General features: G+C 37.6%; 3 protein-coding genes across 3 annotated transcripts in view; all 3 read right to left on the reverse strand.

Annotated features, from left to right (window-relative positions):
• Positions 1 to 21,854, reverse strand: part of LOC144631929 (low-density lipoprotein receptor-related protein 4-like) — a 62,069-nt gene that overhangs the window by 33,717 nt on the left and 6,498 nt on the right. Inside the window, exons 6-7 of the mRNA XM_078490507.1 lie at positions 20,703 to 21,103; positions 19,904 to 20,038 (exon numbers count right to left, since the gene is read on the reverse strand). Of these exons, the coding sequence (XP_078346633.1) occupies positions 19,904 to 20,038; positions 20,703 to 21,103 (536 nt within the window). The remainder of the gene's footprint in view (positions 1 to 19,903; positions 20,039 to 20,702; positions 21,104 to 21,854) is intronic.
• Positions 1,361 to 9,621, reverse strand: LOC144632697 (uncharacterized). Its single transcript, XM_078491405.1, has 6 exons — positions 9,491 to 9,621; positions 8,991 to 9,113; positions 7,888 to 8,034; positions 7,448 to 7,488; positions 4,339 to 4,421; positions 1,361 to 1,530 (listed from the first exon to the last, which is right to left on the reverse strand). Exons 2-6 carry the CDS (start codon positions 9,054 to 9,056, stop codon positions 1,508 to 1,510), a joined length of 360 nt encoding a protein of 119 aa, XP_078347531.1. The 5' UTR covers positions 9,057 to 9,113; positions 9,491 to 9,621; the 3' UTR covers positions 1,361 to 1,507.
• LOC144644837 (uncharacterized) lies at positions 12,732 to 17,782 on the reverse strand. The gene is made up of 11 exons (XM_078504418.1): positions 17,343 to 17,782; positions 17,114 to 17,217; positions 16,879 to 16,988; positions 16,712 to 16,785; positions 16,522 to 16,634; positions 16,067 to 16,162; positions 15,898 to 15,990; positions 15,723 to 15,823; positions 15,211 to 15,366; positions 14,824 to 14,943; positions 12,732 to 14,336 (listed from the first exon to the last, which is right to left on the reverse strand). The coding sequence occupies exons 1-11, from the start codon at positions 17,780 to 17,782 to the stop codon at positions 14,187 to 14,189; spliced, it is 1,557 nt and encodes a 518-aa protein (XP_078360544.1). The 3' UTR covers positions 12,732 to 14,186.

A 21,854-nucleotide genomic window follows, 5' to 3' on the forward strand; every position in this document is an offset into this window, starting at 1 on the left:
AACAATCAAAAAGACGACTTTTGAGCTTGGGAAGCCTGTGATCCAACAAGGGCGAATGGAATAATTGTTTTTATTAAATTCCTTGTTAAGTTTAAATCCACTGGACATTTCATTTTGATGTCAACGAAGTGAGGCGGGATAAATTTTGCGGCGCGGTGTTCACTTCTTGAGTTGAATGAAACTCGCAAGGAAAGCGAGCGAGAGAGTTTTCTTTCGAAGATTTTCTTCGACAATCTACTCTTAAATCGTCTATTCATCCTGGAAAATTGTGACAACAATTAATGTTTACGGGAAGATCCGAAGCAATAGCTTTTCTGGAAATTATACGCCTAGTTCAAGTCGAACGAAGCAAAGGACGGCTGTCATCGAGACTACTATATTATGCTGAGACGAACTTGCACTCAGAGTCGGTGAAGTTTAAATACTGAAGTTCAAAAAGACAACATCAAGAAGAATGCTTAGCCTTATTTTACGTTGAACACTGAATGAAATTGTGTCTGTTTTCTGGTTTTCCCGTAAACTAATTGCTGAATTTCATCTTTGCTTGGTCGCTCTCGACCGAAACCTTATTTAAATTTTCACTCGCGTCGTCTAAAATCTATATCCGGGCATTTGAGAACACTCGAGAAATGTAGAAAACATTCGCATGCGGCTCATGTTTTCTACATTTCCCTCGTGTTCTCAAATGCCCGTCGTGTTTTATGACAGTATAAAACATGGCTTAGGCTTCTTTATTTGTTAAATAAAGTTTCCGGCCAAGCTATAATTTCGAATTATTTTCTTCCCTCGCTTCAATTTTGTGCTGTGGTCTAATGATAAAGGCTTTGAGGGGAAGTGCCATCCACCCTCCCCTCCAACTTCTTGCCCTGTGCTCAAGTTGACACAAAGATTTGCAAGAGGACTAGTATTGATGAGCCTTGCATGTTTGAAGCGTCTCAGAATTTGAAAGATGAATTGACTGACAATTTATTTTTGGTTAAATTTGGTGGGTTTACGGTGAGGGTCATGTGATTGCTTGTTTCTCTCCACCGTGTGACTTAACTTCATTTATTCTGAGTGAAAGCCGTTAACGTTTCTTCCTCCAACTCAACTGACTAGGAGTGAATATCAATAACAGCTAAGTTGGACAGAGGTAAACTGTACAAACAGGGAATTCAAAAGAAAATGAAAATCAAAAGATTTCACACAACATACACTACGGCGCAGTGCACTACACTACGCTACACTCAGTATTTTCACAGAGCAACAGTAAATGCAATGGTGGATTCCTTACTTGGTCGGACTGTGTGCCCAGCGGTTATCCTTTTGATTTTGCCTCCAACAGCTTTCTCAATACTTCCTTTATTCACATTCACCATGTGAATAATTTCAACAGGGCTCATTGGCTTGGGAGCCTTCCCGTCCACAGATGGAAATAATACAGCAAATTGAACTTTCCAACCGCCAGAGGAAATTCCAGATATTACAATATCAGAAGGTTGAAAGAATTTGGTTCCCACTGAACGCTTTACTCTTCCAGATTTGGACATGCTGCAAGAGATGAGGATATTAGTAAGAGTATGATTACTGCCTGAGACTGTTAGGAAAGGCAATTAAGTGATTGACAGCAAAATTTGGACAAGTCTGATTGTAACTTTTTTCTTGATGCAGCAATACAGAAATAAAAACCCAAACAAGTCGCCTTGGTTAACCGTGTTTGGTCCTATTCTACGTTCTCATATCATATTTTGACAGGTATCCAACAGAAAATGCTGATAAGAACATTTAATTCACTGGCCAATAAAGATCACACATCGGTTGTTGTTATATAGTAGAAATTTTTCCCCATCAGCGTGCGCTCTTATTGGCTAATGCGAGGTCACATGACATCTAACAATAAAAACTGTTTCCCGCCAAAAGTCTCTGAGCGGGCAACATTGCAAAATCTATGAAGTCAGAGGGTAACATTGCAATGTTGCCCGCGAATGTTGATCGACGAGCGCCATTTTTCTTAGTCTTCGTCGTGCTATATAACAAAACATGTTTTGTTTCCCACGAATCTCAATGTTTCCCTTGGCTTCGCCATTGAGATTCTAAGGAAACAAAATCATCTGTTTCTCTCGGGAACAGTCATTTTAAAAGTGTATAATGTAATGAATTGATGACTGAAGCTAATATTGCCAGCAAGATGTTGAATGAACATTATGAGTTCCATGGACCACTTTCGTTATTCTGCTGGCTCTTAATTACTAACCGGACCTATTATTTTCTAAAACGAGAGAGCAAAGAGTCTGAAGCACAGGCACATTTCCAATATACAGTTGAACCCCGGTAACTCGAACTCTGAAGGGAAACGAAAAACAGTTCGAGTTAGCGGGGTTTTCGAGTTAACCGAGTAAAAATTACTGAAAATAAAAAAGTGGGTCCAAGGAAAATAGAAGTTAGTTCGAGTTAGCGGGGTTTTTCGAGTTATCCGAGTTCGAGTTACCGGGGTTCTACTATACCTTTAATGTTACCGGTCGAGGACAATTTGGGATTTCGAAGTATAAAAGTAACTACGGTAACAGCCGGTGCTGCTCGCTGATCTTTTAAAATGTTCAACGATTTTTAATTGACAATTTGGCTTTAAACCTTGGTGAAGGCAGTACTGTTGCCAAAACGCTGAAGAAAGAGCCAAATAATGCAAACACTAGAGAGGACAATTCTCAATTTAACTAAACACGAAAATAAGATGCATGAAGGTGGGTCTACTGCTTTACGATAATATCAAAGCAAACTAAGCAAGTTTTTTTTACGTAAGCCAGGCAAATACCTGAACTCAAAGGCAACAGTTATACGGAAGACAGACTGAAGACGTTATTATTTAACAAAATAGTACTTTTTGATTATTACACTAAACCCACTCATTGCTTAATACTTCTAATGGATTTAATAATATACATGAACAAAATTCTCGAATCTGATTGGCTTAGAGAAGTGCAGTTTTTAGTAAATTCGATGCAGAAATGAGTAAATACAGTAATAAATTCCCACTGGGAGCCCCCACTCCCAAACGCCCTAGGTTGGGATAAGATATAGGAAGAGGCGAGCCAGGAGGCGGAAAGGAGCGGGAGCTAAGGCGCAATGGTCAGCCATCGCTGCGGGGAGGAGGGTGGGGCGACGATCTGATGTCATGCGTCCGTTTAAGCGAAGAGAGGGAAAAACATGATAAACAGGCCTATTTATACTAACTTAGCCAAACATTATGCACAGTAGACTCCCTAGAGTATATACAGAAGCTGGGAAGTAAACGAGTGATATCCCAAAGGAATTATGGGCGTTTGCGCTTGAGGGTTGCCAGTGAGAATAGTGCAGAAAATAGGAAATTCGGTGCAAAAAAAAAAAAAAAAAGAGAGCATTCTGATTGGTTAATAAACAAAGACACTCACAGAGGGCCAATCAAACACTTCCACGCGATCTGAATGGCGCGAAGTTTGGATCTACTTCGAGATGCGAGAAAAAAAATGGCTGGCGTTTTAAGCACAGTGGAGGACCTGAAGACAACTCTAAACACCATAGCACTGAAAAGCACGGGTTTTTTGGTTCTCTTTTTGGAATAAGTGGTTTCTCAAGAAGGGGATTGCCGACGAAATCGAAACTACGAGCCGACTAAGCTCACGCTTTGCTTGAGCGAATTTATTTACGCCGAATTCCCCGAATTAAAAAACAAACACACTGGCGAAAAATTTCGAAGATCGTGGACCAGATAGCCTCAAAGTAATGACTACATCGCTTGAACACCTGTTGAAAGACACTGTACTTAGTGAAAAGAACCTATAGGCTTCCTATTGTACGGGAGTGAGAATTGTTTTGTCCTAGGAAGTGTTGAAGGGAAAGCGAAACAGCTTCGCTCGGCTGGCCGTCGAAAGCGCCCAAGCGCCAAGTATTAGAAGCAGAAGAAAATCTCTGGAAGAGGTAAACCCAGAATCTTTTATCAGACAATTCGTTTGACAGTTAAGCCAGATTTTTCGACTAAAAAACTTTTAAGACATTGAGAAACCTGTACGTTGTTTGGGCTTTGAACTTGTTTTGAATAAACGCGTGATGATATTTGCCGAGTTTGAATAAATTGTTTTCAGTGTACGAGATTTGCGCCTGTTATTTTCTCGCAATTTTTTCATGAATATTACTAAATAAGTAATCACATGATTTTTCTCGTGCAATTTGGAAATAAGCGCTCGTAAATTTTTCAGCGACTACAAATTAGTCTTTGAAAAATTGACTCGTGCTTATTTATCCCAAATTGCACTCGAAATTATGTGATTACCTATACAAGGTACGAAAAAACATCTTTAGTACATTATGCATGTATTACATTACCTTGTACATTCACCAGTTTTGCAAAAGAATTCTGTACAGGCAGTTGCCATCGCAATCTTAAAATCCAGCAAATTCCACTGATTCTGTAAGTAAAATAAAATCATAGTGCAATATTAGCTTTCATGTGTAAAAAGTCGTGTAAAAAGACTAGTTCAGATTTAAGCTAACCGGCCGATAAAGGGAAAATGCAACGAAACCAGGATAAGCATCATTTTCTTTTCATATTACGCACCTCAACAGATCTCATTACAACACTTCTTAAATTTTTTCATAACTTCGTACTTTTTGTGGGACTGAACGATGAATGATGACGTAAAAATATTAAGGTGGCTGAACACAGGTTTTGATACCTGTGCCACATTTGCCAATTCTCTAAAAGCGTTATCCCTCGGTTCCCCAAAACGGCAAGTCATAAGTCAAAAAGGTAGACTGCGTATTGTGATTTTTTTTTTTTAAATTTTATTAATAACACACAACAAACCAATTACTTACAATACTACGCAGACTTAAACACAAACTACAAATTACCCTACTTTTCTTAACTACTCTATGTACAGTTACTTAGTCAGCTACGGTGACAATCTTCTTCCTCTTTTTTGTTACTTACAATATAACTACTTATACGCGTTAAGGAGAGTTGAGATATTTCACCCTCTATTGGTTTCTGAGTTATCAACGGTGTTTTCAATAAGTTCTCTTTGTTGTGCAGCATTCACAAAGTCATGGAGGACAATAGGCTTATTATTTAATTTACAATTATAGATATAATAGCGCATAAGTAGTGTAAAGTAATTGAATTTGTTGGTCATACTTTTCTCATATAAGTTAGAGGTAATTCCGAATAAAAGTTGCTCTATTGTTGGAGAGATCTGTAAATTGTACGTTGTATTAAACCACAGAATGACTTTTTGTATGAATGATTTCGTAAAAGAGCAGTGAATAAACGTGTGGTTGATTGAGTCCTTTTCCCCACAAAAGCAGCATCTATCGTCTGTTTTAATACCGTATTTGAATAGTTCTTTCTTTGTCACAACGATTCTATGAATCAATTTAAATTGAAATTCTTTTAGTTTCGTTTCCTTGCAAAGTTTTCGTGTTAATTTAAATATCTTTGCCCAATGTTTATCATTTAAAGAAAGTGTTTCACTCCATCTTTTGGGACCGGTCGGACCTCCGGTGTGAATTTTATCAATGAAGAGATTGTAGAAGTCTCTTGATTTGGCTTTATCAAGGTTGAAAGTGAAATTATTGTTAAAATGGAAGAGATGTTCATTACTTGTGAAGAACTGCTTATTAAATGACTCTAGTTGTCTCGCTTTCAACCGTAACCGGTCAGGTATGGCACTGATAATCTGAAAATATTGAAGAAAGTTTGTGTTGCATGAAAATTTTTCTTTAAATTCTTGGAATGAAAGGTATCTACCATCCTCCTTCAACAAGTCTTTTATAGAAACAATTCCTTCCTCCATCCAGTTGCTGAGAAAGATTGTTTTCTGATCTACTTGAATTTCTTTATTATTGTATAATACTAAATCACTTGCTTGGTCGTAACCATAAAGCGTTTTTAATTCTTGAAAGAAATTGAGAATGTTCTTGTAAAAGGCTGGCAATTGAGGAAAGTACTTTGTGTCATAGTTGCATTTTAAAAGAAAGTATAAGCCCCCTTGTTTTCTGAAATAGTGGTTTGGCACAGAACACCAGTTTGTATTTCCAGCGTTCAAGAGTCTGGGGATCCATGCTAGTCTCAAGGCTTTAAACATAAGATCTACATTTGTCATACGTAGCCCACCTTTCTCTAAGTTTTGGTAGAGAACGGTTCGTTTTATTTTATCCTTCTTTTTTCTCCATATAAAATTGAACAATTTCTTTTTTAGCGTCCCTGCAACTGTATCTGGGACTTCAATACTTGACGCGGAATAAATGATTGGTTATTAATACTCTCCCAATTAGCGTGAGACTTCTAGCACTCCACATATCCAGTTTTGTTTGTAGCTTTCTTAATTTCAAGCTAAAGTTAAGGTCATCATTGCCTTTCTTGTCATACGAGAAATGAATTCCTAGAATCTTCACAGGAGTATGCATCCACTTCATGTCCAAGGGGTTGGTTTTATTGTTGGCCCATTTTCCAAGCCAATCGCTTTTGTTTTTTTTCATGTTTAGCTGTAAACCAGCTATCCTACCGAAGTCATTGACTATATTTAAAGCTTTTTCCACTGAAATTAAATCTGCACAAAAGAGATTTGTGTCATCCGCAAATTGCGACAGTTTGAGCTCGTTGCCATACAAATTAATGCCTTTGACTCCCGGGTCGTGGCGTAATTTTATAGACATTAATTCAGCTGAGAGGATGAACAAATACGGTGAGCGTATTGTGATAGTTTAATTGACGCGTGTGCCGTTGCCGTGGTAACGTGACTAAATATAAACATGGTATTAAAATCAGGGTTTGTATTTTTGCAGAAAATTAGATTTGCTGGTTATTAGATTTTCTCCACCACTTCCTGGAACAAAGTTGAACACTATTCTGCTACTTATAACGGAGAGATTTTAAGCTATCCTTTGTTGAAGGATCACTGGATCATTTACAATTTCTTGTATTAAATTTCGAAATTTTTTGCAATAATCCAATTGCTTTTTACTGAAGTATTTTCCTGAAAATCTAATGAGCGGTTCGTTAGAAATATGCGCATTTCCGGGAAAGCCACGAAAGCACTCAATGTTAAGTTTTTGACTAACGGCCGATGCACTGCATCAGAGGGGCCTGAGATACTATTCTCACAAAAGACAAAGACCAACAACACACTGTGCCAATTTAAGAAGGAGAATACCACATAAAGAAACAGTATAGAACAAACAAATCATCGCTTTAGCTATCGGCGCCATTTTTGTTATCATAATTCTTGTACACGCAGGGCCACTCATCAGCAAAGAGCGCGCAAAAAACTGTGTGTTCTACTGATGAAAGCGTTTTACTTAAGACGTTAGTTTAACTCAATTAATACATGGTGCTTCTCGACTCCTTGAATCAATCGATAAATACTTTCTCTTTTTCTGGCGTCCGAGATACCCAGGTAAGCGGGAAGTGAGCAATAGACGAAGTACAGCATACCTCCTTAGAAGCAGCCAACTCAATTTCCACGGTACTTGAACCTTAAAAATAAGTATAACGATAGTCAAATACCCAAACAGTATGTAACTGGAGAACTGTTCTGTGAGTAAACTATAATACAATAGGTCATGGATTCAAGAATATTTTTTCTTAGACTCGAAAACAGCCACATACTTCTATGATTTACAACTTAGTGCATTTAGTGAGATTGATTATACCTTCATATTTGAAATAATAAAAATAAAGGGGAAATGAGTAAAATTAGAAGTAAAAATCGCTGTAATTACTTAATGTTGCCAGAGAACGCGAAAGCAAGAAGTATGACATAATGGTGTATTACTTTCCAGTGACCTAAAAAAGCCCTTGAATTTTGAATATTTTGAAAAAATACTGTTCAACAAAATTTGATTAAAATAATGCCACATCAAGCGTCCACTTACCAACGTAAACACTGCAGTCATGCCACGTGAAAAATTTTTCACATTTGCAGTAATTTCCAGGTATAACACATGTACCTCCGTTCTTACAGGTATTGGGAAGACATGCATTAGTACCGGCAGATGTTGGAGGCTCACGTGTTGATATAACTGTAATAAAAAAAAATAAAAAAATATATATTTTTTTGGGGTTATTTTTTTTTAGAGGTGTTTTTGGAGGGGAACGAAAAAAAGGGAAAAAAAAAATTTTTTTAAAAAAAAAAAAAAGGTAAAAAAACCAAGGGGGGGGGAAGAGGGATATAAAAAAGGGGGGGAGGTGGGGGGACAAAGAAAAAAAAGGGGGGACCCAAAACCCCCGGGGGGGGGGGTGGAGAAGAGTGGACAGAGGTTATGAGGGAAGCAGATGGAGGCTTTGAAAAAACAGGTGTTTTCATGTGAGAGGTAGACGTGCTAAGGGATTGAATAATTTTGCTAGATGACGAGCTCAGGATGGAAGTAGAGCTTGAAATTATTTCTACACTCTCAGTTCGGTAGATGGAGTTCGAAAATGTGTTTACTGGAGTTGACGAGAATGGCAGTATTACAGCTGAAAAAAAGAGATTCGACCATGAGATGTTGATCGGGTGACTGCAAAACGATTAGAAAAAAAAAATTCAATTGCTGAGGATGTTTTAAATTTCGCTAGTTTCCCTCCTACAAAAAACGTTCATATTATTCTGCTGAATATCAGTGGTATCGCCGTAAATGTAGGTAGCAATAGCTTTACAATGTAAATATCTTTGATCAATTTATAGCTTTTAAAAGTTCCCTCCAGATTGTATTCACTTAATTGAAGTTAGTTTAACTGACAGAAAATAATAATAATAATAATAATAATAATAATAATAATAATAATAATAATAATAATAATAATAATCATTTATATAGCGCCATTTCCATAAGTTCAAAGGCGCTTGACAATTAGATAATTGACAATTTACCTTGGATAAAAAAAATAAAATATGATTAACATAAAAAGCCCCTCTAAAGTGCTAAAAGTAGGAAAACATTAACAGCCTTTTCAAAATTTAAACTTAGCTTGATCGCTACACACGCAATTTCCTCACATTTACTTGAAGGTGAACAAACTTCACCAGATTGCAGGTGATCTGGGCACGAGCAGTTATATCCATCCGGTCTTAGAAGGCAGAGATGAGTACACCCACCATAAGAAGACGAACAAGGATGATCTGATGGTGAAGATAGTTTAGAAAATAAAAGTAACGCAGCGATAAGCGACGAGACGGACACTAAACTGGAAGCAGTTTCTGCTTCCAGTTTAAGTCTGTGGGATAAGTTCGAAAAAAGCGGGCAAGCGGGCTTTGTGTATCGTGCTCGTTCGTTATTTTCGCGTTCGTTCCACTGATTTTTGTTTCAAAAGAGAGGCTGTTCCCAATCTAGTCTTATAGTTAGTACATGGAAACAGAAAATTTGGAACTTTCACAGAACGTGCAGGGAATTATCAATCAGATGTTTCTTATAAACCGGCCTATATCCCCCCATCGCGATCGGGGTAGAGGCCAAAAGTGAAGTGAAGTTTGTCATATAATTTATAAGAGCTCCTTACCTGGAAGGGTTTCATTTCTATCATATGCGTGTATATCCATAGGACTTCTTAAACCCCTGACAAGAACCTTGGGATTCGAAGCTGTTGTCTTGTCCGCCTGATAAACAGCATATCTATTCGAGTCCGTCCAGTATAACTGATCATCAAGCGACGTCAAACCAAATGGATGTGACAAGATAGAGCTGCGGTCTAACAAAGTTGTTATCGTATGGCGTTCTAAGTCGTAGTATTCCAAGGTATCCAAAGATGAGTCCACCCAGTAGAGCCTGTTTTTAGTATCATCTAATGTAAGTCCGTTTGGATTGTGGAGTCCTCTTCTAACCAGCATCCGTCTTTTATCGCCATCCATGTTTGCGACTTCAATCTTGGGCTTGTTACCCACTTCACACCAGTACATCAACCTACGGAAACGTTTGGAGAAAATGTTTGTTACAACGATAAAATTGCTGCCTCTACTTCAACGAAAGTAAAATTATTAGGGAAATTCCTATTCTTATTTTATAATAGCTTTATGGCATATAAGTGAGATACTACGTGTAATGGCGTGACTTCCTTATATGTAAGCTTATATAATTTATCCGTTTCACGTACCCGTATTATGTAAAATATGTGTTAAGTGTATAGTGTGATAATAATGTGTACCGGTCTCGAACGTTTAACGCAGAAGACACTAAGTAGACACTTAACTACGCGCGCTTCGATTGGTCAAAAAGCTTTGGACCATCGTACCGGTAACATCAATTTCAACCAGTCATGTTTCTTGGAATCTTTACTGATTTAGAAGCATAAACCTTCGCTCAACTATGGCATTAAAACTGCCAAACAATTTGTATTATTTTAATATTAATTTCAGCTTTAACATTCCTGTTGTATTTAGCTTCCACATTCTTGTTGTACTAGCATTTTTGTCGTAATTATAATCTTCGTCACCTTGCTAGTTTCCCTCTATATAAGTTTGCACGTTATCATATCTTTGTTACGTTTGATAATGGCCTTGTAATAAGAACCGAAATATGACGTTTACTTTTGTTGTTTTTTTTCTTGCTTATACTTATATTTTAAGCTTGAAAGATGTTGTTTGGAGTTGCTATCATTTTGTATTTCTTAATTTGTCGCCGGGAAAAAGTTGTTGGACACAATGCTACCATATAGCTATTTGTACTTATTACGGAAGTGAACTTTACTTGCCCTTTCTTTAGATCAAGAATTATATCCCTCGGTGCATCAAGGTCGTTGTGTATCAGTGTCTTCCTCATTGTTCCATCCATTCTACTGACCTCAATCTTGTCCGCGTAATGGTCAGTCCAGTAGATATTTCTCCCCAATGGATCAACAGCCAATCCATACGAGGTCATACCGTAGTCAGAAACGATAACTTCTGGCAATGATCCATTGATAAACACCCTCGAGGCTTCAGGCTTGTGTCTGTCCAGTAAATTCTATTTTCTACAATGTCCAAACCAAGTGCAACCGGCCGATACATGTTGAGCCCTATTGGCACAGGCATGGCCGCTGAGGTGGAGCCATCCAATGGAAATAGAAATATTCCTGCTTGAATATTATAGCCACCGGCGAACAGTATGAATTTCTGAAAAACTTAAAAAAAATGAAAACCTACATTAGGCTCGGTTTCATTTATACGGATAATGGTACGAAAGAGTGTCAGAATAAAATCTCCATTGTTTTAAAACGTTTTAAGTCTTCGACAGGTCATTGCAATATTTACAACTGCTAACTGATACCTCGTCTCCAGTCGTCTCTTATGCGAAAATTGCAAGACGCGAAGGGTGATAGGGAGGAGGAAAGGCGAGAGTCTCTCTCTCGCTTCTCTTCTTCCTTCCCATGATTCCCTCCGTGTTCAGCAGTCGACTCAAGACGGATTCAAAAGACGACTGAGGACGAGTCAGCACCTGATATAGTGAATCAAAGAGGTCTATGACTCGTGAATGCGTTAGAATATTTGAATCGTTCCTTTGAACAGTATCGATGGAAAATATTCAATATAGGGATTAATAATAACAATCAACTTTATTTAAAGAGGGTCGCTTAGGTATAAGAATTACTTTTTTCATCATTTTTATTGCTTAGTAAACCGATGGCTCAGTGGTAGAGCTCCGGTTATAAAGCGTGTGACCGGCGATCGACTCTCATACCCTGTGGCTAAAATTCTTTTTTCTTCTTATTTTTTCCACGGATATTATATACATATCTGTCTTGTATAGAGTTTCGTTACTCTTTTACTGATTATTCTTTAATAAATCGTGCCGTGCTCTAACCTTCCCAGTCTTTTAATAACACATACATAAAGTCACTGGTCATTGTTTCCGAATGTTCGCGATTATTATATAAGAAAAGGCAATATTTCATCGTTTGGGAAACGATTGTTTCTCATTTACAGGGGAGAAGTATTTTCTACACTTATTTCTTTGAAATGATACCTTTGTAAAGCTGTATTTTTATTCACAGCCGAGGGAAACGAAATTTAGAAAGCGTCCGTGAGCATACCTAATTTGCATAATGTTAACATGGATGGAAGGATGGACGGATGGCTCAACTTTCCCACAATACTCGTTCAACGCAGAGCGAGCCTATATAAGGAGGCTGAACTGTTCAGCCTGCCAATCACAAATCCCAAAGGACGACCATACTCCCATTTGATTGGTTAATACTATCAGATCTAATTTTAGCGCGTATTGATTTTCTCACTCTCCCGCAAAAATTCTGGCGATCGAAGATCGAGTGTGTTCGCTTGGAAATATCGACTTTAAAACAACAGGAGCGATGGCTTCAGGCGAGGAATTAAGAAAGGTATATTCTTGTCGATTTTGACTTCATATTTTTGTTCTTTCTTTTACTTGTGGGCGAATGTTGTTGAACATAATGTTTACTCAAACTGAAATTATTTGTCGTGTCTAGGTACTGTTGCTGCCTGAGAAAGAAATCGAGTCTCTTTGCTCCTTTGTAGATTACAGCGGCGGGGAGATACTTACCGTTGGAAAAATTAGAAAGCGACCGAAAATTGTTGCCGAAGGCGAAGATAATGTACAACACGACGATGAAGCTGGTAAATAATTTATAAACATAGCTCAACTTGTATTAATAGTCGCGGTCGACATTCGCACAGTCATTACAGAGGTTGAATGTAATTGAAGCCGGTACCAAAATAAAATATGTCTTTTGTAATATAAATAATTTGTATTAGAATAAGTAGAAAGTACAACGACTTTGCAATTTATCATGGAAGTATTTAGGTATTAAAAGAAATATTTGATTTAGTTTCAAAGTTCAGTTGCTTCAATTACATTCAGCACAACTTGAATGCGAGATAAATTTATATTTGTAATTTGAAGCTCGTTGTTCGTTTGAAAAGATGTAAATAATGAAGTTAAGCATATTTTTAAAGTGGAATCGTTAAAAAGTAGTCTTAGCTCCAATAAATAAGGTCAAGTTTATTTCACGAATGTTTCATATTTTCAACATGCATTGGATTATGTAAGCTTATATAATTCTGTGATGTGTTTGATGAGTTTTAGGTATAAGGATAGGTATAAAAATAGCCTGTGCATATAGGAATTACTCCTGTCAGACCTATTACAAAATGTAATGCGTTATATCAAAGGCACATATTTCTGTTGTTGTAGTTTATGGGCTTACTGTACTGTTTCTGCCCACAAATATGTTAATGAATTATTATCAAAATAATTTAGTTCAAATTTTATTCACATATTTACAAAAGTCATATTTAGATAAGCTTATAATTTTTTGAGGAGCTCAATAAATCATATTCTACTTAAAGTCCTCCTTTTCTCGTTTGGTTTGTTAGAAAAACAACTAATAGTACTGGGTCTCCCTCAGCAAGGGAGAGTTCACATTACTCTTACACCTTGGGAACACTAAGAGAACCAGAAGGAGTCTGTTGTAGTTTTTGTCTGCAGCTGCCCTGCATAACAAGTCAAGACAAGGCTTCTTTTCTTTCTGCTAATGGACTTCCTCGTCCTCAGAATATTTCAAAAAGGTACAAGGATTACAAAGAGTTCTTTCGAATGCTTAAAAGGGCTGGGTTGTGGGAAAATCCCCTCTATCTAAATAAAAAGCATGAACTGGGAATTTTCATTGAAGATGTACGGGAGGTTCTTCCCAACTGTGTTGTGTCCGATGTCCGAAAGAGGTGGCCTAATCCACCAAATATTCCGTATAAAGGACATGTGCCGTCATCGTAAATAAATTGCTTATCAGCCTGAATGAGAACCCTCTTAATCACAAAGCTTCACATTAAAAAGTAATATACCGGTACCACTAGTTAAACATCTAACTAGGTGTGATCAGCTTTTAGTCAGTCATATTATGCTATGGTAGCTAATAAGTTAGGCAAGAGGACTTCTACAGTAAAATTACTCAAAGGATTTTGGAAATTATCATTGGCCCTTTGTCTATTGAATTTGAACTAAATTGAAGTCTCATAGAGGAATATTTATAATTTTGTTTGAAACAAAATTCCCGGAATTTTATCTAAAGAAGAGCTTTGGGAATAAAAACTTGTTTAGGGAGGGTGCTCAGATTGTGGCTGATAGTGCAATTATCTTATTTCAAATGTAAAAAAGGAACACTTGTCTTTGCCATCACATTCCTATGCAATGCATAACATCTTGAAAATTTGAAAGTAATGGCTCTGAAGGGAACTGTAACCCCAAAGACTTCACCAGTTAAAAGTAAAAAATGTTGCCCAGATGTTGTCCTTAAAAAAATATGTTTTGGGCTTCAGTACTCTGAAGGGTGCCACCCTGTCTGGTCTCTTGATGCTTTGGTACTGTTTTGTTGTGTAGACATCTCTGTCAACATTCTCATTCTGTAAATTAAAGAAAAATACAAAGTGCCAGTATTTCATGTACAATTTAGACCAGACAACATGATTGTCTCCTGGAAATAACATTGGTACAGTTTATAGCTTTGCAAACATTTGTTTCACCTTTCAGCCCAGTCAAAATGTCTTTGAGCAGAGACAGGATGTCAGGAGTAGTAGGAAGTAGATAGATATAGAGGCCAGGAGCTTGTTTTAGAGTACAATGTGTTCAAGGTGTTCCTAGGTCCATTTACCCTGCTACTCATAATGCAAGAGTCTTCATATTTGTTCTAATTAGTTCTGTGTAAAGTTGATGGCAGACACTGTTGCAGGAAGCAAATTCACAGGCTGCTGGCACATTTTGACTGGGCTGCACTTTATAGATAATGGTTCTTTCACTCCTTAGCATAAGATTCAGTAAGTGGTATTGCAAGTAAAAACAGGGTGGTGTATGCTAGGGTAAGAGAAATTGTACAAGTAGAATGTGACTTACCCAGTCAAGACATGCTAAGTACACTCGCATGTTATACACTTTGTCACCAAAGTGTATCCTTTTGGGGACATAAATTAGTAGGCAGTTATGGAAACTCTCGATGTAGTATGTGTCCCTGCACTGAAACAAGATTAAAGACAGTCAGTACTTACAAAAAAAAGCGTGGAAGGGTACACTGTGTTCCTTTATTAAACTCTAGATATTAGTACAAACCCATTACTACAATAAATACTCTTTCTTATTTTTGTATAGGTATGCAATTACCTATCCCCTTTGTGACAGGTGTCACATAATGCCTTCATTTCTTGTGAAATTATCATCATCATTGGCCATTTTTTTGTGCCATTGCACGCATAAATGCCTCAGACATTACTGACTATTAAATACCTTAGCAAAATCCTCTGCATATTTGTACACTGATGTACCCTTTATGGCCTTCAACAGTGCCTCTGCAGCTTCTGGGTTCTTGATAATTCTCTTTGTGGGCACATAGTCTCCCTGTGTCTTGCAGCGTGACTCTTGGTGGCAGTGTCTGTGATTTCCCTTGGGGGAGTTATGTGTGTGTTTTTTTTAAGTGCATTTTCAGCTAATGTTTTGTTATGGCAATATACAAACCTAGCCATATGGTTATGTAGGCTGATTACATTGTACAAATTTAGAAATAGTCAACCTCAGAAAGGGTGTTTTTTTCTTAATTCAGTTTAATAACTACAATTAATGAGAAAGCAGGGTCTTTTTTTCAAAACAGCACAACTTTTTCTGTGTGATATATAAGGGATTATTTTATGATGCAATTTGGTTGTCTGAATACTTAATACATTCTCATTATCACCAGTAGTATAAAAATCAGGCTTTTTACTTATGAATATGCAAAATAAGGAATACAGAGTCAGTTATACCTTATAATGTTCCACAATGTTTGTCAGACTCGTCCTCAGTTTGTTTGGATCCCCTTCGCAGTTTTTCATGGAGTAGTAGAAGTGGGTTTTAATACTTTTCACTGAAATGTGATAGTTGAATGTTAGAAGTCTTCATTAAAGATGATCATGTTTCATTGATTTTGTAGTTGTTTACCTTTGTCTGACAAATCAGTGAACCACACCTTTCCCTCAGTCTTTAAAGTGCCCTTTGCTATTTTTGTAATTGCTTTCTTCACACCTTTACCACCTAGGAAATTAATTTTGAAAGTAAACATTGTTTCTGTTTCCAAGAGATGCCATTTACTAGCAAGGAGGTTTCTTACCATGCCATGTATCAAAGGAATTTGAAATGCCACGGCTTCTTAGTTCATTCTTTATACCAACAACTGTGTCGTGGCTGACTTCTGTAATGTTTAGACCTAGGGTATTTGAATTTTAAAAAGGATTAAGGGACCCAGTCATTATTTAGAGGGTGGGGAGGGCTCATGCAAATAGGGGGACAGTCAATGATTTTTGTGCAAGGAAAAAAGGGGAGCACACACAAATTTATGCACACATATGAGGGAGGTTAGCTTGAATGGGTAAGATGGGGTAGGATCAGTGAAAAATGTGCTGCATAAAAAGGGAGGGTCAGAGGAATTTGAACATAGCATCTTTCCATTGCATTACCCCTCCCCTCTCAAAATAAAGACCGGTCCCTAACATTTTATACCACAATTAGACATTGGTGTTTAATAACACATTTACAGACCATAAAGAGACGGTATACTGTACTCACCCTCCTCTCCTTTCAACCTGTCAACCAACTCAAGGGTCATGGGTTTCTCCCTGGATTCTGCACTTCTTATCTCCTCTCTAGAACAGTTTGCCACTCCTAAAACCTTGTGGCTTCTGTTATGAACATACATATGTTACAGTTTGCAGTCTGTAGTAAAGTATTTTGAAACAAATAATGAAATAATACTTACCCCATACTGATAGCAGTGACTGTGGTATGATAAGCTGTCCTTGCAGAGTCATGGCGACCATCAACCATAACACCCTAAATTGACAAGGACTTTGGTTGTTTTACATTCAGGAAAAACTGTTATCATTGCAGATTAAAAATTCAATAAAAAAAAATGTGTCTTCTTACCGTTCCCTCATCGTCATATGCAACATCTTGTTTCACATCCTCAATTTCCTCAGCAAAACTGTATTCAACCATCATTTCAACAGCCTCACGGTATCTGGATCCCTCATAAACTATGTATGAAAAATATTGAAGCCTAAATTAACCCATATCAGTTTTATAATAAGTCATAAATGTAAAAATTAAAAATATATTTTTTGGCAAATTATTTTTTAAAAAAAACTTAATTGTTATTTACCGTCTGCTATATAGTGCTCATTCAGATAGCCCAGTTTTGCTCCTTGACATAAACTTTCGTACTGTGATGGAATGAGCCCAGCTGAGGTGAATCCGTGAACCATTCTGTATAATAACAACAATAAATACAATAAATAACAAGCCATTGTGTGGAGTTTATTCGACTATATAACACAGAGTGTGATATTTTATTGATGGAAATAAAATGTGGTAAAAAAGTTCGCTCTTACCTGAGATTAACATAGTATTTTCCAGAAATAATCGAGGAGGAAAACCACTCTAAAGTATGCTTTTCTTTGGCCATACATTCCACCACCACTTTACAGCAATGATTATTTTTCGTGACTCTGCCCACTTTGAAGGTGGAAAAGTCAAACCTTTCTCTACAGTGACAGATTAAACTATGCTCCTCGGTTAGATACAGAAATAGACGCTCAATTGCAGACCCACAAACTAGGTAAATGTCATCATTCTCTCTGCATTGGCTATGTAACTGCGTTTTTGTGCGAAGCATTTCCGATGGCAACTCTGGCAGCTCAACTTCCATTTTTTCTTCCGGTGGCAACGGAACAGCTTTAGAAGGATGCAGCTGGTCTACAAATTCATCTGAGGTGTTTTTCTCCAATGGAATGTGACTGTTCTTTAACCAGTTATCGAGAAGAGCTTCCATAACAGGGGCGGATCCAGGGGGGTGGATTGGGTGGCTAGCCACCCCCCTTGATCCACCAGAAAAATGAAAATAAGAAACTAAGAATAAGAAAATAAGGACAATGTCCATTCACCTCTCATAGTCAGGCGGCCGTTCAAAGTTAAGGACGGCCATTTTTCCATAATAGGAGATTTTCGACAGCCTGTTTTTCGAACTTCTGGCTTAATGTAACAGAACATGTGTGTATAATTTTGAAAAAATAGATTCCTTTTAGCTTTCAAGAATTGTTTTAGCCTTGCTAGAATAATTTTCGTCTTCATTTACGTCTTTTTTTAGCGAGTTTTCTTACCGTTTTTTCGCATCGAAGCGATTTCACAAGCAGGCAAAGTCGCCAAAGTTGTCCCAAGGCCACTTTGCCAAGAGCTAAAAATTTCTACGCACGTAGGTGAGCAAAACAACGCATATCTGTTCTTTCCTGTAAGTTCGTGGCCTGTCAAATTTCAATCACTGTTTATTTCATAAAACTATACTTTTTCTCCGAAATATAACTCAAGGTAAGTTGAGGAAAGAATATTTTGCCAAATTATCAAGGAAAAACAGTGTTTTAATAACTTAATTGACAGCTGTATAAAGCTGCTCAGAATCGCAGAAATCACGTCTAAGAGGCTTCAACTTTTCAAAATTTTCTGCGGGGGGCATGCCCCCAGACCCCCCTAGGGGGATGGAGCCTATGGCTCCATGAAATATGGTCCTCAGACCCAAAATAATTTGCGCTCCCATTTTCAAAAAACCGCCTAAAAGCCTGAAACCCCCTCCCTCATAAACAAATTGGGGCTTAAACAATATAGTAAACAAAAATATTGGTAAACAGCCACCCCCCTTTGAAAAATCCTGGATCCGCCCCTGCATAAGGTGAGCATTGGCTGCTCTTGTGTTTTTGGTGCTCAAGTGTAGCTGGTCTTTTACGAAATCAATTTTTGTTTTTATGGCATTTAGCCAGTCACCTTTTTCCTTTTTTACTTCCAAATTTAATTGGAATCTGACTTTACTATTTTTAAGGTTTTCCTTGTTGTCTTCGTAGTACTTCTCATTGCGAATTTTCTTGTTCTGAACAGAACAGTTTGTAGAGGAAGCGCTGAGCATGGTTTCATTTTGCTCGCAAGTCGCAACACAAACAAACGTAGTCACAACACAAATTTGAATATCGCGCCAAAATACGATTATCCGAGGCGGCTACGAGACTGGTTTTGGTTCTGTCAACTCTCGGCATGCTCAAATAAGTGAAAACAGATGGTTCATTGATCGCAGGCTTGGGTTTTGGTGTTTCAGTTAGCGGCAACATTTGAATGTTCGCAAATTAATGGAGTGTTGTCGAAACGAGCGAAGCGAATTCATCGTTTCCGTTCAGAATTTACAAAAGGTGAATATGTATGTTTTGCACTGTATAATAATTATTTACCATCTTTCATTCTACATAAGCGAAAACGTTGTTTTATAAAACAACGCTATTTCTTCTGGCGCCCGCTTCTGTTGTGCGATGGTTACTTTGGCCGCCATCGGCCGCCATTGCTGAAGAAAAAGAAGCCAATTAAGTGCTAGAGGGGGGGGGGGGGGGGGCTATTTATAGGCTCGCTCCGTGTTTCATTATGCATTCACGAGTAAAAAAGCTGATTGGTGCCGAAAAAGATGGTACATGTTGAGCTCTGTTAGTACAGATTTGGCTTCCAAGTCTGAACCAACCAAAGGAAACAGAGTTATTCCTGATTGACTGTCGACGAACAGTAAGAAACTCTGAAAATCTCAGAAATAACGAAAACAAGTTTCCCACTTTTTTCAAGAAAAACTAGAATACCATTTTAACTGTAAATTAATTTAATCGCAAAAGACTCAATTTTTAAAGTTTTATCACTCATGCAGAAATGACGTTTTATTTTGTTCTCCTATTTTTTTGTATGTTCAAGGTCGCTTTAAGAAGGTAGTTTTGAAAGTACGAGGTAACAGAAGTTGACATGCTTGTATGAAGTTATGAAGAGCCAGCCTTATTATATGTATGATTGCAACTTCTTGTTTTTATTGATCGTTAAACTGTTGCCAGACCTACCACGCATACAGATGCATATTGGTATGAATAGTTAGTCTTACTTTTTGTACGGTTGGTGCAAGTCTTTCCATCTTCCAAAAGACGATAGCCATCGGCGCACGAGCAGCTGTATCCGCCACCTGGTCTAAGAAGGCAGAGATGAGAACAGCCACCAAAGGACAAGGAACAGTTGTGAACTGATGATGAAGCAAATTATAACTATACATTAGTTCATTAACTGTCAATTTTTCATATTCAAAGGACCACTCTTTCGTGAGGTAGCTACATATTTTAAGTCGTCTTCTGTGGGATTTTCTATGAAACTACGATTAAATACGCCTTTGGAGTCCTCATTCTACGTAGGGTGCGGGACTGTGAAGAAGGGCATCCCTAGCGAACTTTGGAAGCAAGTTTATTTCCTTTTCTTTTGCATTCTTTAATAATATACAATATTTTTTTGAACACACGAGGAAAAAGTAAAATTGTCAAACTTTTAAAGAAATTCGACGACAAAAATACCTTCGTGTGTTTGGATCTTTCATATTAATTCAGAGTTTTAATATTAAACATCAGGCGCTGTAGCGCGGCCAATACTCAAAGCTTACAACGACGAATTTGTTCTAAGTCAGACGCAACAATTGAGCAGAAATTACGGACAATCACGGACGGACACTCAAAAGAAACCACTCCAAGTCCGCGGATTTCCTAATTACTGGGAGTTTTGGAAAATGATTACAAGGGCAGATAGAGGAAAAGGATCTCCTGGGAACTAGGGTGCAGAAAGTTCAGAAAAAATGAATTTTTGAGCTTTTTAGAAAAGTGAACTAGGTAATGAAAGTAATTGTTATGTAAGCTTTTTACCTGGAAGGGTTACATTTCTGTTATAGGCATGTATATCCATGGGTTGTCTAAAGCCACCGACAAGAACCGTTGCATTGGAAGGTGAAGTCTTATTCGCCTGATAAACAGCATCCTTATACCAATCCGTCCAGTACAACTGATCATCAAGCGACGTCAAACCAAATGGATATGACAAGATAGAACTGCGGTCTAACAAAGTTGTTATCGCATGACGTTCTAAGTCGTAGTATTTCAAGGTATCGAAATTTGAGTCCACCCAGTAGAGCCGGTTGTTTTCTTCATCTAGTGTAAGACCGTTTGGATAGTACAGTCCTCTTCTAACCAGCATCCGTCTTTTATCGCCATCCATGTTTGCGACTTCAATCTTGCTTTTACTACCCACTTCACACCAGTACATTAATCTGTGTAACGATTTGTAAAGAGAAAATAAATGTGACGGCAACAGTTTAGCTAATAGAGTCCTAATAATACACGAAAAGCAGAAATCGCGCTGTTTACGCTTATTACAGAGATGCACTTGCTTACTTGACGATTACTAATCATGACTATAACAAAATTCTCGAATGTGATTGGTTCAATTCTTAGCACGCCCTATTTTCGCCAAATTGGAGCGCGCGATGCTAAAGTGTCCAATTACTACAAGGTGTCCAACAAAACGTTTAACAAAAGAGACAGACAGACAGACAGACAGACTGGCAGAACAGACCGTAGTATTAAAAAAATTTGATGGATTGCTAATAAGTTGGGTTGCCATTCCCTTAAATTTTCATTGCGTAGGTTGAACTTGAAATTCTTCATTCTTATTTTCCCCAATGTTTGTTTCCAAATTCTATTGCGTTTTCTCCTGTATTGTACGCCCATGGTTTCACAGGACTAAACGTTTCTTGGAGACAATATAACTGTTGTGTATGCTAGGAAGTACTGTTCACAGAGAAAACGTCTTCCGTTTACTCAGGAAAGCAACAGTTTTGTCCAGTATTCAGGGCCGTAACCAGACTTTTGGCATAGATCGGTGATAGCTTGCGCGAGCCGCGAATTTTGAAATCTAGATGCACGTCTGACGCCAATTCCCCCTTTTCACAAGGTATTTCTTCTGAAAAGTCCATCTTTGTGGATTATTTTTCAACTAAACATTTTTTTTAATTTTTGGTG

Source organism: Oculina patagonica, chromosome 1, assembly GCF_052425735.1.
Source record: "Oculina patagonica isolate OP01 chromosome 1, crgOcupat, whole genome shotgun sequence".
In the NCBI taxonomy this organism is placed as follows: Eukaryota; Metazoa; Cnidaria; class Anthozoa; order Scleractinia; family Oculinidae; genus Oculina; species Oculina patagonica.